Consider the following 18,781-nt stretch of genomic DNA (forward strand, 5'->3'; position numbering starts at 1 on the left):
CTATGTGCCAGGCTCTGGCGAGACTCTGTAGATACAAAGAAGAGGAGTATTATATAACTTGTACTGTTCAGGCACATACAATGTACCGGAGTTAGTCACACAAATGTTATACTAGCTCTGGACCCAGCCTTGAGGCAGAGTGATTTATTGGTTGTTGTAAACTGCATTTTTCCTTACGGCCTTTGGATTTGGGGGAGCACATTCATTCTATAGATATTGCCTTTTTAGATCATGAAAGCATCATTGCTTGCTGATGATGAAGATGCAGATACGGATCAACGCTTCAGTCGCCTTCCTTTTAAAGCAGATACATCTCAAGAAATCTGTTCTCCCAGACTCCCCATTTCATCATCCCACTCATCAAAATCCCGTTCATTAGGTACTGTAAAAGATGCTGTTTTACAAGAAAGCTGTAAAATCCTACTTTTCACATATCTTCTTTTAAGCAGAGTTGACTTCTCTAGCAAATATCCCCCTAAAGGCATATGATGCCAAGAGGAAATGTACTTTTATAAATATCTGTTAAGTGGGGCCAGTTTTTTAAAACCATGAATTGTTTCATTGATGCAGATGCAGAAGTTGTAGGGAAAAAAAGCATTTGTATTTTGTTTACTCATGTTTTTATTTGTTTATGAATGTAGATTAGATAGTAAGCTGTAATTTTTATCACACCTTAAAGGAATCAGTAAGTTGTCCTGCACTGTACTCTTTTTGTACAGTCTTAACACTATCCTTATTGCCTTCTAGGGGCAAATGTTACTCCTCAGAATGCACAGAACTTGTCAGATTTCTGCTTTTCCCTAAACCTTCCCAAATTCCCAGGGAAGTTTGGTTTTAAAGCTTTCCCTTTTCTCCTCTAGTGGGCTTGTAACTATGTGAGATTTGAGACAGAATATTGATGTCAGCAAAAGACTTCAGCAGATATAATTTCAAAATGTTTTGAAAGCCAGAGTAACTACCAGGAAGAGATTTGTTTATGTTGCCATAAAAACTAAATGTTTATTTTCAGTTCTTTTAAGTACCCTTATTAAACATTCATAACAACCTTTTCCATAATGGGCACTGCATGAAAATCTCGTACTAACTTCTTGCTTTAGACAGGAACCATCTAAAAAAATTGGAAAACGGAATAGTAACAAGAACTGTCCTTCTCTAAGGACAGGACGTAAAATCACAAGGTGCCTTGGTGGGGTTTTGTTTCCTTAAGTCTAGCAGTGAGCATTAGAGTGGTAGGGATTTGAGTTTTAATCTCATTAGGCTTTTTATATTGACTAAGAAAAGGTTACATTTGGCATTCTGATAAGGGCATGAGCATTGGTGTCAGACTTACATGGGCTTATCTCTCAGTCCTGCCACTTAGTACCTTTGTGGATTGGGACAAGTCACTTATCTGAGCCCAGTTTTCTCACCTGTAAAATGAAGATGATAATATTCTTTGTTTAAAGTTATTGAAGGATGAAATGAAATCATGTGTACAATTGCTTATACGGAGTCTGCTGCATTTAAGTGCTAGATAATTTTTTAAACTAGTAGTAGTAGTGTTTATTATTAATGTTGTTATTGTTAACATCATCATCAGAATTCCTGCCTTCTTGATTGAAAGATTAATTTCTGACTTAATCCACTTCCAGTAATCTTTATCTGATTTAATTAGTTTGGTGAATCTATAATTTCAGCCTCACTGTTTGTTGTTGTTCAAGAAGCTAAGTAGGCTGCATTTTCTAATAGTCTTTCTTTCCTCCCTTATTTTAGTTGGTGGATTACTACAATCAAAATTTGCAAGTGGAGCTTTTCTTTCACCAAGTGCCTCTGTGCAAGAATGTCGCACTCCCAGAGCATCATCTTTGATGAATATCCCATCCACGTCCCCTTGGTCTGTCCCTCCACCCCTGACCTCTGTGTTTACAGTGCCTAGCCCAGCCCCTGAGGTTCAGTTGAAAACAGTGGGTACACGCAGACAACCAGGCCTAGTCCCTCGCGAAAAGTCTGTCACCTATGGCAAGGGGAAACTCTTGATGGACATGGCCCTATTTATGGGACGCTCATTTCGGGTTGGTTGGGGCCCCAACTGGACTCTTGCTAATAGTGGAGAACAGCTGAGTGGCTCTCATGAACTGGAAAGTCATCAGATTGCTGATTCTATGGAATATGGATTCCTGCCTAATCCAGTAGCTGTTAAATCGTGAGTCACATTTCCTTATACTTTTTGAGAAAGGCAACATGGTAGTTGAGGAGAAACTTTTCATCATCAGAAGACCCAAGGTCAGGGCCTTGCTTTGTGATCATTTTAGATATATTCCTAGCACAATTTTAGGTAGCAGAAGATATTTGTATAATTAAAAACTACAATGATTAGTAAGGTAACTCTATTTGTGCCATCAGGGTATGAAGAGTATAATGCTTACCTAATAGTTAAATTTTAGTTGGAAAAGTAACAGCTTCAAAGCTAATGTTGCGGGCCGGCCCCGTGGCTTAGCAGTTAAGTGCGCGCGCTCCGCTGCTGGCGGCCCGGGTTCGATCCTGGGCGCGCACCACTTCTCCGGCCATGCTGAGGCCACGTCCCACATACAGCAACTAGAAGGATGTGCAGCTATGACCTACAACTATCTGCTGGGGCTTTGGGGGAAAAAATAAATAAAAAAAAAAAAAACAAAAAAAACTAACGTTGCGGCATTCCTTGAGTTTTCATCCTTTTTATTGCATTAGTCATTTTTTCTATTTTCTCACTTAGTAATTTGTGATTTCTTCATATATAAGATATATTCTCAACTACGCACATTTCCTGTGTCTTAGACCTGATAAGGTGAATGTATGAATTGTGGATAATTCATGCATAAGTATTTGGAAATAAGGTGACATCTGATTATATATGTTACATATTTCTACACAATTCCCACTATTAACATTTACATATATGTGCTTATAGTTCTCAATACACTTTATTTATTTATTTATTTATTTATTTTTTTTTCTCCCCTAAAGCCCCAAGCGATAGTTGTAAGCCATAGTTGCACATTCGTCTAGTTGCTGTATGTGGGACGCGGCCTCAGCATGGCCGGAGAAGCAGTGCGTCTGTGCGCGTCCGGGATCCGAACCCGGGCAGCCTGCATCGGAGCGCACGCACTTAACCGCTAAGCCACGGGGCCGGCCCTCAATACACTTTATATATATATATATACACACACACATATATATATGCTGTACAAATTATATATATCATTTTCTGGTAGTTATTAGGCAGCATGCATACAGTTGTTTTGTGCAAAATATATAACATTTTCCTACTTACTTTTTTTTTTGTGTGTGAGGAAGATCAGCCCTGAGCTAACGTCCATGCCAATCCTTCTCCTCTTTTTGCTGAAGACGACCAGCCCTGAGCTAACATCTATTGCCAATCCTCCTCCCTTTTTTCCCTTTTTCTCCCCAAAGCCCCAGTAGATAGCATGTGTCATAGTTGCACATCCTTCTAGTTGCTGTATGTGGGACACCGCCTCAGCATGGCTGGACAAGCGGTGCGTTGGTGCGAGCCCGGGATCCGAACCCGGGCCGCCAGTAGTGGAGCACGCGCACTTAACCGCTAAGCCTCGGGGGTGGCCCCCCTACTTACTTTTTATAATTATAACAAATTGTGCTATCTTTACTATAGATTAAGTGATTATGATCACCTAGTATTCTTAGTTTTTAAAGTTGACTTCGAAGAAACAAAAAACAACAGCCTCTCTTGAATCTCACAGTTAGGAATGTTGATCCTAAACCTAGGTTATTCATGATGTCATGATATTTTGGAGGTTGTTAATATCAATCTTAAAATTGGATCAAGGCCAAATTGACTGTATGCTTGTCTTAATTTAGAGTCAGCTCTTAAGTATCGATAAGCTTAGCCTTGTGATTTTTGATACATCAATAAATATAATTTTAGAAACCAGTATCCCACAACAGCTTTTGGCCCTTGGATTTCATAGTATCCAGGTACATGCTGAAGCCAGTTCCAAGTCTTACTGTACTGATTCCCATACTTGTTGTAACTTGGCCTCAGAAGCCTTTGGATTCTGAATACATAGGTCAGATAATTTGTTTATTCAGTATATAGCAAATAAATTCATTATAGTTTGACATTAGGAAAGAAAATTTCTTTAAAATCACAGTAGAATGTTTTGTGTTCTATTTGTCATCATAAAAAGAAGCAAAGGTTTGGTCGTAGGAAAATTCTAGCATCTGTCTTATCTTTCTTTTTTACCTTGTTTGTCATTTGCCCTTGAAGCCTAACTGAGTCCCCATTCAAAGTTCATTTGGAAAAACTCAGTTTGAGACAAAAGAAGCCGGATGAAGACCTGCAGTTATACCAGACACCTCTGGAGCTCAAATTGAAACATAGCACTGTCCACGTGGATGAGCTCTGTCCTCTTGTTGTCCCCAATCCGGGAGTTGCTCTCATTCACGACTATGCAGATTGGGTTCAAGAAGCATCAGGAGACTTCTCAGAAGCACAGAGTGAGTATGGACTGTGCTTCTAACCTTTGGTCCCAGGAACAGGGTTAGGAGCATGTGTTCATAGGAGGACAAATTTCCTTGTGCCAGTGAAGTAGGTGGATGCCTGAGCTTGCACTTGTCTGTAGTTGATTTGGGATGAGCAAAATCCCAAGCAAGAAGAAATTATATCATTGTTTATAATTACTCTTAATGCTCTTTAACACACAAGTCTTTGTTCACAGTAACTGTAGCCGGTCACATCCCTTGGATTCATGAAATTACATTCCTTCCACCATCCAGAGAACGTAGGGAGAGAGAGATTCATTCCTTCTTTTCTAAATCCTGCTCATTCTTCCATGTCCAGGTCAAATCTCACTTGGTCTTCCCAACAACTTTGGTGTTGATAGCTTCCCTTCCTGACCCCTCTCACCATTACCTCTCTGTAACTATTGTGACCATGTTTTCCTGAACCAGTACTTTGATAAATGGCTTTTCTAATGTCAGAACTTATTATTTCAAATAGTAGAAAAATCATGCTTCATTACATGTTTTACAACATTTCACAACATCACCTTTATTGAAAAATGGAGACTATTTTAGAATGTTCCATTCTGCACATTTTGGGAGTTGGGTTCGGTTCTTTGTGTTTGTTTCAGTTGTCTTATCTTTTCAAACGTGTGAGTCATCTTCCCAGTGCATACTTGTAAGTGGCCTTAAGTGGTAAACAGTGCTTCCTTTTTTTTGTCCTTCTTGAGCAATATAGCATAGTGGTTAAAAGTATACAGTTGTCCTCAGATTACTTGGGTTCGAATTCTGGCTCTACTACATATTGCCTGTAACTTCGAGCAAGTCACTTAACACTCTGTATCTCAATTTTCTCATCTACAAAATGAAGATGGTAACTACTGTATGGTTATATTGTGTAGATTAGAGTTGGCTTACTCTTAAGCACTTTGAACAGTGTCATTTAGGCTCACTAAATGTTAGGCTCCTATAGCAGGAGAGAGTAATCCCTCACAGGTTGTTAGAGCACTTTACATTTCTTAAAGCATTTTGTAAATAGAATTTGATCAAATTAGAGGACTTTCCTTTATCGTTTGAGATTATATTAGCCATACTTAGGCTAGAGGAATCTATTACGGGAGCATAGAGTTACATTTGTTATGTAAGTACCACAGGAACATGGAGCAAGCAAGCAGTTATATCACACACCTGTGGAGCTTATGAGACACAGCTAAGTGAGGCAGAGACCGATTCAGGGAAATCAACTTGAGTGGTTGTTTGGGGTGTTTATTAATTTAATGTATTTTTACACCACAATTAGAGTAATGACCTCTCTGCAGTTATTGTAAGACTTCATGCCATAGCATTGTTTTCCTGTTCCTTCCTTAGTTGTGAAGCACTGGAGCCTAACATGGACATTATGTGAAGCTCTATGGGGCCACCTGAAGGAGCTTGACAGCCAGCTGGATGAGCCCAGTGAATACATTCAGATTGTGGAGCGAAGAAGAGCTTTCTCTCGCTGGCTATCCCGTACTGCCACACCTCAAATTGAGGAGGAAGTCTCTTTCACCCGAAAAGACAACCCTGTGGAGGCTGTCTTCAGCTACCTCACAGGCAAGAGGATCAGTGAGGCCTGCTCTCTGGCCCAGCAGTCAGGTAGGGCATATGGTCCTTCTGTGCACCCCTGCCTACTTCCTATTCACTGTCCCTACCCTTTAATTGTGGATTTGCCTGTGTCTTCTAACCTGAGAGTAAGTATAGAGTTCCCAGGAAGATTGTTGGGTCTTCCAGAATAGAGACTGTGTCTTCTAGTTTTCTTTTTAGAACCTTGAACATTAAATTTACTTAACTAAAATTATTTTAATTTTATATGCTACATACACATTTGTAGTGAAACCAGAAAATGCAGATAAGCAAGAAACCAAAATCACCTAAATCCTTTACTAGTATTCAGTACAAATATTTCAATGTGCAATTTGTACTTGGACTGTTTACTTTGTAGTATATAAAGCATATACAAATATGTGCACACAGAGCAACATACACATGTAAACTTTTCAAAGATGGTATTCTGCTATATATATATACTCTGTTCTTTTCATGTAATATCTTACAAATGTCCAATAATGTAGGTATAATAGTCAGATGCTTCTTAGTATTTTTTTATATATAAATGTACCCTGTTATCAAATTCCTTTTTTAACAACGTTTAGGCTCCCCCACACACACATGCTATAAGCAGTACTCTGAATCTCTTAAACATGTGTTTTGCACTGACTCACTTATTCCACTTATTTATTCAAATAAATATGTAAAGATTTAATTTCTGGATTGAGATATTTACTTGACTTTTTTTAAGGACTTCCCATATATATATTTGTGCTTTTTTAGTTCTTCCATCAATGAGAGACATTCAGCAAACAGTTAATAACTATCTAGACACAAATCTTGAATAAAGGATGACATAGTTCAATTTAATGTAGGTGTGATTGGATTCTTGATCAAATGTTTATTGGAACCTAATTTATGTGAAGCCAACTAATTGGAGCCATCAGCTGGATTTATTTTTTTAGAGCTTGGTCAGTTTGGGGATTATAAGGAACAAATCACAGGAACAGCTAGAATCAGTAACTTATATAAATGGTCAGTTGCATTCCACTATCACTACACATTTAGCTCAGTGCCTTTTGTGGTCTTTTTGCATTGGTTCAGTGAGAACTTGTCATCAGGATTGACCTTCTATAAAGTTAATAAAGATTATGAATCTTTTTTTTTTTTTTGTGAGGAAGATCAGCCCTGAGCTAACATCCGTGCTAATCCTCCTCTTTTTGCTGAGGAAGACCGGCTCTGAGCTATCATCTATTGCCAATCCTCCTCCCTTTTTTTTTCCCCAAAGCCCCAGTGGATAGTTGTATGTCATAGTTGCACATCCTTCTAGTTGCTGTATGTGGGACGTGGCCTCAGCATGGCCGGAGAAGCGGTGTGTCGGTGCGCGCCCAGGATCCAAACCCAGGCCGCCAGTAGCGGAGCACACGCACTTAACTGCTAAGCCACGGGGCCAGGCTAAGATTACGAATCTTTAAAAAGATAATGTTATGCTCATCAGCACACATACATGTAGCAGAAGAGGATCTTAAGGAATGCAAGAAGTCAAGTCCTTAGATTTATTATTTGTTCACAAACTACTCTTTTCTCTTTTTTTTTTCTTACCCTAAGGTTAAACTTTTGACAAGGCACTACCGTTCAGCTTACTAAGAACTTTTGCTTCACTACCTCCACTTTCAATAATTGATAGAACAATTAGACAGAAAATCAAGAATACACAATATTTGAACAACACCCAACAAGAAGAAAGACCTCAAATCAATAACTTAAGCTTCTCCCTTAAGAAACTAGCAGAAGAAGAGCAAACTAAACCCAAAGGTAGAAGGGAGGAAATAAGAAAGATTAGAACAGAAATCAATGAAAATGAAAACAAAAGCAATAGAGAAATCAATAAAACCAAAAGTTAGTTCTTTGGAAAGATCAAGAAAGTTTACCAAACGTTTAACTACACTGACCATGAAGAAAAGAGGAAAGAGACAAATTGCTAAAAGTAGAAACGAAAAAGTGAACATCACTACTAACTCTATAGGAAAGGGAATACTATGACAAATTCTGTCAACAAATTCAATAACTTATATAAAATTGACAAATTCCTAGGAAGAGATAAATTACCAAAACTGACTCAAGAGAAAGCAGAAAATCCAAATAGATCTGTAACAAGTAAGGAAGTTGAATTAGTTATTAAAAATCTTTACTCAGAAAAGCCCAGGCCCAGATGTCTTCACTGGTGAACACTCTCTTATATTTAAAGAAGAAATTATACCAATCTTCTATAAATGTTCCAGAAAATAAAGGAGAGAGGATTTTCCAGCTCATCCTATGATGACCCTATTACCTGATTTCAAAACAAATCTACAAAAAATATGCAGCTAATGTTATACTTAATATTGAAAGATTGAATGATTTCACCCTAAGATTAGGAACACCATTTCTGTAGAGTATTGTAATGAATGTTGTAGCCACTGTATTCATTCAGACAAGCAAAAGAAGCAAAAGTCACAGATTAAAAAGGAAGAGGTTGAACTGTTTTTATTCACAGATGTCACGATTCTGTATGTCAGTAGTCCTAAGGAATTCACAGAAAAGGTAGTGGGACTAATAAAGTAGTTCAGCAAGGTCTCAGAATTTAAGATCAATATACAAAATTCAATTGTATTTTTATGTATTAACAACAATCCAAAAATGAGATTAAAAAACAATTCCATTCACAATAGTATCAGGAAGAATAAAATACTTAAGGAGTAAATGTAACACAAGTGTAAGACTTGTACATTGAAAACTACAAAACATTGCTGGGGAAATAAAGATCTAAATCAATGAAGAGACATTACATGTTCATGGACTACGTCTCAGCCTCAGCACTATTGGCATTTTTGGCTGGTAATTCTTTGTTGTGGGGGCTGTCCTGGGCATTGTAGGATTTTTAGCTGCATCCCTGCCCTCTGCCCAAAAGAATCCTCTCCTTTCACACTGTATACTAAAATCAACTTAAGAAAGTACCCTAGAATCCTGCCATTTGCTCCCTATATGTTTTCGTCAATGGGAAAGTCTGAGTGAAAAGTCAAAAGATTGGCAGAAGCTGATTGGGTAGTTGACTGTGTGATAAGAGCAAAGAGAGAATCTTCATGATTATATCAAGCTATGATATACCAGTTTTCTCTCTGAACTTGACCATCTCTAGTAACCAAGATATTTATATTTCTTGGCCACTAAATCCTCTTTTGGATTATATAGATATACAGAAATAATCTTTTGCTTTTTCCTTATTTTTATGCACCTAGAATACTAACAGCTCACGGTCAAGTGGGCTGCAGCACTTACTGCATGAATCATAGTCCAGTCATGCTTTGGTTACTTATATACAATCAGGGAAACTACTTGGCCTAGCAGCACATTTCCAGATGTGTTTCTGATAGCTGACTTTTTTTCTTTCTGGCCTCTTTAGTTTGTGAAGGAAACTCTTTGAGATGAGAGCCTCAGTTTCTGGCAGGATGGTGCTTTATTTAGTCGTGTAAGCATGACTCATATACAAAAACAGAAGGAAAAGAACTATTGACTTTTAGGAGGATTGTATTAAGGGCTGAAACAAAACTTTTTCTCTTAACTCATAGCTTAAATGGAAATTTTCATAAACTGGAATTTCTGTCCCCTCACATTCTGGTTAATTAGAATCTTTTTATTGCCTCAGCCCTTTGTACTTAAAAAATTTATTAAAAGAGATTAGTGGACCTGTGAGAGTGAATGACTCAATGATTCTTTATACCATACACACGTTTTTCCTTTAGTTTTGAGTTTGCCATTTCTCAGTTTTATTCTAGTTGGGCATGTTTTTAATTATGTTGTCTCAGTTTTATTACAAATTTTTGAATCAGATGAATTTTCCTCTATTTTACAGTTGAAGTGCCTTGTCTAGGGTCACGAAGTAATAGTAGATCTGTCATTGAACTCTGTATCATATACAGTCTGTATATAATTTGGGTTAAACTACTTTGAAGATTTTCTAACCCAAGTAGAAAATGCTAAGTTCTTGGTGAATACTTTGGCACTACTGCAGAAAGCAGTCATAGGTGCAAAGTTAAAGTTCTTTCTCCTGAGGGCTAGAAGAAATAAGATAATGCCCCCAAGTGTTTCCCCAAGTCTATAAATCCTCAGTATCACCAGAGAACTTCTGTTTCTCTTGTAGGTGATCATCGTCTTGCCCTTCTTTTATCCCAGTTGGTGGGGAGCCAGTCGATCCGGGAGCTGCTTACCATGCAGCTGGTGGATTGGCATCAGCTCCAGGCTGACTGCTTCATCCAGGATGAGAGACTGCGCATCTTTGCCCTGTTGGCTGGAAAACCGGTATTTTCCTCTTTTCTCATAAACTCGCATAAATTTTCTCATAAATTCAGGATTGCTTGAGGTTAAGGCAAAGCTCTTTGTAAATTGTACACTAGTACGCATAACTAAGCAACTTTAATTTTTAGTGGAAATATTTTCAGATTATAAAGGTACACCATATACATTGTAAAACAACTAGTTATATAGAAATTAAAACATTAAAATTCACCACATGCCATATCATAGTGATAAACAACATAAATAATATCTGTCCAGAAATATTTTGTCTATATTTACATGTATGTGTGCATATTTACACAAGTGTATGTTCAAATATTAAGAATTATACATAGCAGTTCTTCAACTTTTTTTTTTAACTTACTGTATATGGACATTTTTTTCACATTATGCAGCATCATTCTTTTTAATGTAGGCCACTTCTATTAATTTTATGTAAGATATACCATAATTATTTTAAGCCACTTCTCTATTGCTGCCTGTTTGTTTTGGTTGCCATCTTAAAGTCAATTTCCAAAAATGAAATAGCTTGTCAGAATTTATGCACATGTTAAAATTTTATAAGTTGGCAACTGTAGGCAGTGAGAAGACCTCCTCTTTGCTCTTAGTGGTTCTCATCTCTTCTCAGAGCCTTGATTGTCTAAATCCACCCTCTCACCTGCCACCAAGGGATTATGTATTTTATATCTGGATCATTAACACTGCCATCTAGATCATGCAAAATGTGATTTGAATAAGTGAGTAACTTGCAGACCTGGGCAGTAACAAGGTAATATATATAGCTGTGATGATGATTTTGTCTCCTGCAGGTGTGGCAGCTCTCAGAGCAGAAGCAAATCAATGTGTGCTCCCAGTTAGATTGGAAACGCTCCCTGGCTGTCCATCTTTGGTATTTGCTTCCACCAACAGCCTCCATTTCCAGGGCACTCAGCATGTATGAAGAAGCATTTCAGGTATATGTCTCCAGTAGAGCCAAGCAAAAGTCCTGGTGGGGGGTCTGTACTGCAGAGAAAAAACCATCAAGTTACATTTTGTAATACTTTTTCCTAACTGCTTTTTTTGAAAGTACATGAAATTGAAATGGATCCAGGAAATCTGATAGGAAACTTTTTCCTTTTCTCATGCCTCTGGACAGGGCTACTCTTATTTTTTTTTTTTTTTTTTCTTTACTTAATTTTAAATTTTTAAATTTTTTTTTCCTTTGCAAGTAATTTTATTTCTTATTCTACAATCCTTACATCTCTTTTTTCTTTTTTTTTCTTTGATCATGTTCCTTCTATTCCCTTTTTTTGTTTGTTTATTACAGTAACATTGGTTTATACATTGTATAAATTTCAGGTGTACATCATTATACTTCTATTTCTGCATAGATTACATCATGTTCACCACCCAAATACTAATTACAACCCCTCACCACACGCATGTGCCAAATTATCCCTTTCACCCTCCTCCCTCCCCCCTTCCCCTCTGGTAACCACCAATCCAATCTCGTCTCTATGTGTTTGTTTGTTGTTATTATCTACTACTTAATGAGGGAGATCATACGGTATTTGACCTTCTCCCTCTGACTTATTTCACTTTGCATAACACCCTCAATGTCCATCCACATTGTCACAAATGGCTGAATTTCATCGTTTGTTATGACTGAGTAATACTCCATTGTGTATATATACCACATCTTCTTTATCCATTCGTCCCTTGATGGGCACTTAGGTTGCTTCCAAGTCTTGGCTATTGTGAATAATGCTGCAGTGAACACAGGGGTGCATGTATCTTTACGCATTGGTGTTTTCAAGTTCTTTGGATAAATACCCAACAGTGGAATAGCTGGATCATATGGTAGTTCTATCCTTAATTTTTTGAGGACTCTCCATACTGTTTTCCATAGTGGCCGCACCAGTTTGCACTCCCACCAGCAGTGTTTGAGAGCTCCCTTCTCTCCACATCCTCTCCAACACATGGTGTTTCCTGTCTTGTTAATTATAGCCATTCTGATGGGCGTGAGGTGATATCTCATTGTAGTTTTGATTTGTATTGCCCTGATAGTTAGTGATGTTGAACATCTTTTCACGTGCCTGTTGGCCATCTGTATATCTTCTTTGGAGAAATGTCTGTTCAGGTCTTTTCCCCATTTTTTAATTGGGTTGTTAGTTTTTTTGTTGTTGAGATGCATCAGTTCTTTATATATTTTGGACATTAAGCCCTTATCAGATGTATGGTTTGCAAATATCTTCTCCCAATTGTTAGGTTGTCTTTTCGTTTTGTTAATGGTTTCCTTTGCTGTGCAGAAGCTTTTTAATTTGATGTAGTCCCATTTGTTTATTTTTTCTATTGTTTCTCTTGTCCAGTCAGACATGGTGCTTGAAATATGTTGCTAAGACCGATGTTGAAGAGCGTACTGCCTATATTTTCTTCTAGAAGTTTCATAATTTCAGGTCTTACATTCAAGTCTTTAATCCACTTTGAGTTAATTTTTGTGTATGGTGTGAGGTAAGGGTCTATTTTAATTTTTTTTACATGTGGCTGTCCAGTTTTCCCAACACCATTTGTTGAAGAGACTTTCTTTTCTCCGTTGTATGTTCTTGGCTCCTTTGTCGAAGATTAGCTGTCCATAGATGTGTGGGTTTATTTCTGAGCTTTTGATTCTATTTCATTGATCTTCATTGTGTGTCTGTTTTTGTGCCAGTACCATGCTGTTTTGGTTACTATAGCTTTGTAGTATATTTTGAAATCAGGGAGTGTGATACCTCCAGCTTTGTTCTTTTTTCTCAAGATTCCTTTAGTTATTCGGGGTCTTTTGTTGTTCCATATAAATTTTAAAATTCTTTGTTCTATTTCTGTGAAAAATGTTGTTGGAACTTTGATAGGGATTGCATTGAATCTATAGATTACTTTAGGAAGTAAGGACATCTTAACTATGTTAATTCTTCCAATCCAAGAGCACGGAATATCTTTCCATTTCTTGGTGTCGTCTTCAGTTTCTTTCAGCAATGTTTTATAGTTTTCGGTGTACAGATCTTTCACCTCTTTGGTTAAGTTTATTCCTAGGTATTTTATTCTTTTTGTTGCAATTGTAAATGGGATTGTATTCTTAATTTCTCTTTCTGCTACTTCATTGTTAGTGTATAGAAATGCAACTGATTTTTGTATGTTGATTTTGTATCCTGCAGCTTTACTGTATTCATTTATTACTTCTAAAAGTTTTTTGGGGGATTCTTTAGGGTTTTCTCTATATAAAATCATGTCATCTGCAAATAGTGAGAGTTTCACTTCTCCCTTTCCAATTTGGATCCCTTTTATTTCTTTTTCTTGCCTGATTGCTCTGGCTAGGACTTCCAGTACTATGTTAAATAGGAGTGGTGAGAGTGGGCATCCTTTGGACAGGGCTACTCTTAAACTTCTCCAGGTGTCTGCTTCTATTTTATTTAATATGATGAGTTTCCACAATTTACTCTCTTATTGCTATTTTCCTGCCCCCAAATCAGGGTTTTTCTTCATTCCTAATGCTGTCTTATTCCTTTGGTAATTCCCTGAGATACAGCCTGGCCTCGGGTTTGGAATAGCCCTAAATTAGCAGGTCTGAAATTTGCCTCTAAATATCATCATATTTCATATTCCTTGTCAGGGTTGAGGTTAAAGTATTATTAATGTTTTTAGTGCCATCATTTCTTCAGTGCTTTTCTTACTGTCCTTTTTTATTGTCTTTGATATCACTTGTCAGAATTAGTTGTTAAGAAGAAGAGAACACTAAAGAAACTAAGTGTAATAAGAATTATGACAAGAAAGGTGGTGGGATTATTGAGAGCTATCTGAAGTCTTTGCCGGTCCACTGAAGACAGGTAGAATATGTTACTGATAAGAGAAGTTTAAAGTCTTTGACACATTCCTTTAGAGGGTGTCACATCATTCTTAATACATGTGTCTGAGTAATTAAGATGTGATGGCATCTAGGGAGACACGCTAGCAACTGATATATTGTTTTATCAAATTCTTACCTTCAGAATACCTCTGAGGGTGACAGATATGCCTGCTCCCCACTTCCTTCGTACCTGGAAGGCTCCGGCTGTGTGGTAGAGGAGGAGCAAGACTCACGGAGACCACTTCAGGACGTCTGCTTTCACCTTCTAAAACTCTACAGTGACAGGTAAATCAGAGCCGTGCATTATAGTCACTTGAGGATTGATGAGCCTGAATTCTTTTCCTTTCATATGCAGCCAAATTGCCATAAGTCTGTATAAATTACCCAAATATAACTTATAGTAGTTGAATGCAAAGAGCATTGGAACTTAGAGTTAGAAATCTAGAAATTATTTTACTCAACTTTAATGAGACACAATTTACCGCACATAATAAAGTGTGTGGTTTGATATGTTTTAATATAATATAACTATCATCACAATCAAGATTTTACATTACCCCCAAAAAGTTCCTTCATGTCTCTTTGCAATTAATCCCCACCCTGGACAACAACTGACCAACTCCTTGTTGCTATAGATTAGTTGTGCTATTCTAGAATTTTATATAATTGAGATCACTCTGTATGTTATCTTTTGTCCCTGGCTTCTTTCACTCAGCATAATGATTTTGAGATTTATCCACGTTAATATATATAATCAGAAGTTTTTTATTGCATAATTTATTCATTTGTTGATGGGCAGTTAGGTTTTTTTGTTTTTGGATATTAAGAATAAAGCTGCTATGAACATTTGCATCCAAAAGTGCTTGTATCGCTTTACATTCCCACCAAGATCTCCAGTTGCTCCATATCTTCTTCAAACTTTGGTATTATTAGTTTTTAAAATTTTACCGTTTTATTGAGCATATAGTGGTGTCTTGTTTGGTGTGTGTTTTTTTAATAAGAAATGCAGAGTCCTTTATTTATCCTATAGTAATATATTAACACATGCTGTTATACCTAATCAGTTAATTAAAACTGTCTCAGAACTGTCTTTTTACATTATATGAGAAACACTGAGGAGTTTTCTCTAGTCAAGTCTAATAGCTCACATTTCATTTCAATTCCTCAAATACTTTATTTTAAATATAGCGTATTTAACTATATTATAGAATAATATAGTCTTTTATTGTGGTAAAATATATATAACTAAAATTGTATTTTAATTTGCATTTCCCTAGTGCCTAATGATGTTGAACATTTTTTTCATTTGCTTGTTTACCATCTGCATATCTTCGTTGCTGAAGTGCCTGTCAGATCTTTTGCCCATTTTTTATAGGGTTGTCTTATTGTTTTGTAATAGTTTTTTATATATTCTGGATGTAAGTTCTTTATTATAAATGTGCTTTGCAATATTTTCTGCCAGTTAAAGGTTTTTTTTTGTTTTGTTTTGTTTTTTGTGAGGAAGATCAGCCCTGAGCTAACATCCGTGCTAATCTTCCTCTTTTTGCTGAGAAGACCGGCTCTGAGCTAAGATCTATTCCCAATCCTCCTCGTTTTTTTTTTCCCCCCGAAGCCCCAGTAGATAGTTGTATTTCCTAGTTGCACATCCTTCTAGTTGCTGTATGTGGGACGCAGCCTCAGCATGGCCCTCGGAGAAGCCGTGCGCAGGTGTGCGCCCGGGATCCGAACCCAGGCCGCCAGTAGCGGAGCGCGCGCACTTAACCGCTAAGCCACAGGGCCGGCCCTAAAGGTTTTTTTTTCTTTTTCTTTACAAAAAAGATGAGAGCAGAAGTTTTACATTTTTATGAAGTCCAACTTATTAAAGATTTTAAACTACAAAATCAGTAGCTTTCATTGATATAGGGCTGGTGAGATTTTCTGTTTATTCTTGAGTCCGTTTTTTTTTTTTTTTCTATAATTTTACTTATTTTTTTTCCCCCAAAGCCCCAGTAGATAGTTGTATGTCATAGCTGCACATCCTTCTAGTTGCTGTATGTGGGACGCGGCCTCAGCATGGCCGGAGAAGCGGTGCGTCGGTGCATGCCCGGGATCTGAACCCGGGCCACCAGCAGCGGAGCGCGCGCACCCAACCACTAAGCCACGGGGCCGGCCCTTGAGTCAGTTTTGATATTTGTTTATTAGGAATTTGTTTCACCAAAATCACCAAATTTATTGGTATGAAGTTCCAAAATTTTCTTAACTATCCTTAAATGTCTGTAGTATTTGTAACTATGTCTCTTTCTTTCCTTGATATTGGTAATTTGTGTTTTCTCTCTTTTTTTCTTGATTAGTCTACCTCCAGCTTTTGATTTCATTGGTTATCTCTATTATTCATCCAGCTCAAAATGGATCATAAGTCTAAATGTCCAACTTAAGACAGTAACCTGCTAGAAGAAAACAAAATATTTGCAACTGTGGGTTAGGCAAAAATTTCTTAGATAACAAATACACAATCCATGAAATAAAAAATTGGTAAATTGGACTTTAACAAAATTAAAAACTCATTGAAAGACAGTTAAGAGAATGAAAAGACAATCCACAGGTTGGGAGGAAGCTAGTTGCAATTCATATATTTGATAAAAGACTTGTATCCAGAACATATAAAGAACTCTTCAGACCTCAATAATAAGAAAACGAACAACCCAATTAAAAAATTGGGCAAACTATTTAAACCAATGCTTCACCAAAGACCTGGATGTCAAATAAACACATGAAAAGATGTTCAGCATCAACAGACAACAAGGCCATACAAATTAAAGCCATCATGGAGTAGCACTACCCACCTATTAGAATGGCTAAAAATTAAAAAGACCTACTGTACCAAGTGTCACATGGATGTGGAGCAATTGGAATTCCCATATACTGCAGGTGAAAAATGTAAAATAATATTGGCACTTTGGTAAATAATATTGGCACTTTGGTAAACAGTTTGTCAGCTTAAAAAGTTAAACGTACACCTGCATACATATGATCCAGCCATTCCATTCCTAGGTATTTACCCAAGAGGAATGATAGCATACATCCCATATATATATATACAGATGTTGATAGCAGCTTTATTTGTAATGGTCCGAAACTGGAAACAACCCAAATGTCCATCAACAGATAAATGTGTAAACAGATAGTGGTATATCCATACAATGGAATACTGCTCAGCAGTAAAAAGGAATGAACTGTTGATACATGCAATGACATGATGAATCACAAAATAATTTTACTTAGTTTTGCAAGAGATGAGACAAAAAAAGAATACCCCCAAAAACGTACCTACTGTTTGATTCCAGTTTATATAAAATTCTGGAAAATGCAAAGTAATCTATAATGACAGAAAGAATATCAGTGGTTGTTTGGAAAGGGTGAGTATAGGGAGGGCCAGGAGAGAGGGATTACAGAGAGGCATAGGGAAACTTTTGGAGGTGATAGGTATGTTTCTATTTTGACCTTGGTGGTAGTTTCACAGGTGAATACATATGTTAAAACTTACAAAAATTGTACATTCTAAATATGTGCAGTTTATCGTATGTCAATTTTTTTAATGTAAAAAAAAAAAAAAAAGAGGAGGAAGAAAAGGGTATCTCAAGGTACCAGAAATAAAGAAACCAAAGGCAGAATGAGATAGTAAACCTTGTTCTCAGGTAGAAAGGTAGAATCGCTATGACTAAAACCCTTACATAAAATCCACACCCTGTTCCCTAAAAATAGTCTAGAACTGCACTGTCCAATAAAATAGCCACTATTCATATATGACTATTTTAATTTAAATTCCAAAAAATTTAAAATTTAATTATTCATTCACACTAGCCATATTTCAAGTGTTTAATAGTCACCTGTGGTTAGTGGCTATCATATTGGTCAAGCAGATTATAAAACATTTCCATCATCGCACAAAGTTCATTTTGACTGTACTGGTCAAGAAAAACTCTACTTACTGCTCGGGGAGTTGTTAGGAAGTTGTAAAATGTCTGAGATCTTAGGTGAAAGGGAAAAGTTGTTGGTTGGTAATCTAAGCCCCAGATTTTTAATACTTGCATATGTGGGATCTTAGTTTATACTACTCTTATGAACTGGGAATTAGAAGCTAAGAACTTCACACAGAAACTGGTCCAGGACCATTGAAATCCCTGGGCCCCCAGCAGAAGAAAAAGCAAAAGTCTGTGTAGGGATACTTTCAAGACCCAGGACACCTGGATTTCTATATAAAGGATAATAGCCACTGTAGACAAAAATCAAAGGTAAAAGTAATTTAGCCATAGAAGCCATAGAAGGAAAAATAACCATCATGAAGACAAATTAGCTGTTCATACAGGAGAATTATCACTCCAACAACTTCAGGTGTAGAACAAACTGAAAGATACTAATGTAACTGTGTTTTTAAATGGTTAAGAAAAGTAATCGACACTATAATGAAGGAATGGAAGGGTGAGAGTTGTGGAGACTCTCTGTACCAAGATGGTAAAATATATAGGC

At 37.0% G+C, this 18,781-nt stretch overlaps 1 protein-coding gene across 9 annotated transcripts in view; it reads left to right on the top strand.

Annotated features, from left to right (window-relative positions):
- The window catches only part of NUP98 (nucleoporin 98 and 96 precursor), a 111,152-nt gene that overhangs the window by 81,027 nt on the left and 11,344 nt on the right, over positions 1–18,781 (top strand). For all 9 annotated transcript variants that reach the window (XM_087433358.1, XM_087433363.1, XM_087433361.1 and 6 more), the window contains 7 exons: positions 229–379; positions 1,753–2,182; positions 4,262–4,491; positions 5,863–6,129; positions 10,262–10,419; positions 11,226–11,369; positions 14,418–14,560. In XM_087433358.1, coding sequence (XP_087289484.1) covers positions 229–379; positions 1,753–2,182; positions 4,262–4,491; positions 5,863–6,129; positions 10,262–10,419; positions 11,226–11,369; positions 14,418–14,560 — 1,523 coding nt within the window. The remainder of the gene's footprint in view (positions 1–228; positions 380–1,752; positions 2,183–4,261; positions 4,492–5,862; positions 6,130–10,261; positions 10,420–11,225; positions 11,370–14,417; positions 14,561–18,781) is intronic.

This window comes from Ceratotherium simum, chromosome 7 (assembly GCF_057802395.1).
Source record: "Ceratotherium simum simum isolate JZ-2026a chromosome 7, ASM5780239v1, whole genome shotgun sequence".
Classification (NCBI taxonomy): Eukaryota; Metazoa; Chordata; class Mammalia; order Perissodactyla; family Rhinocerotidae; genus Ceratotherium; species Ceratotherium simum.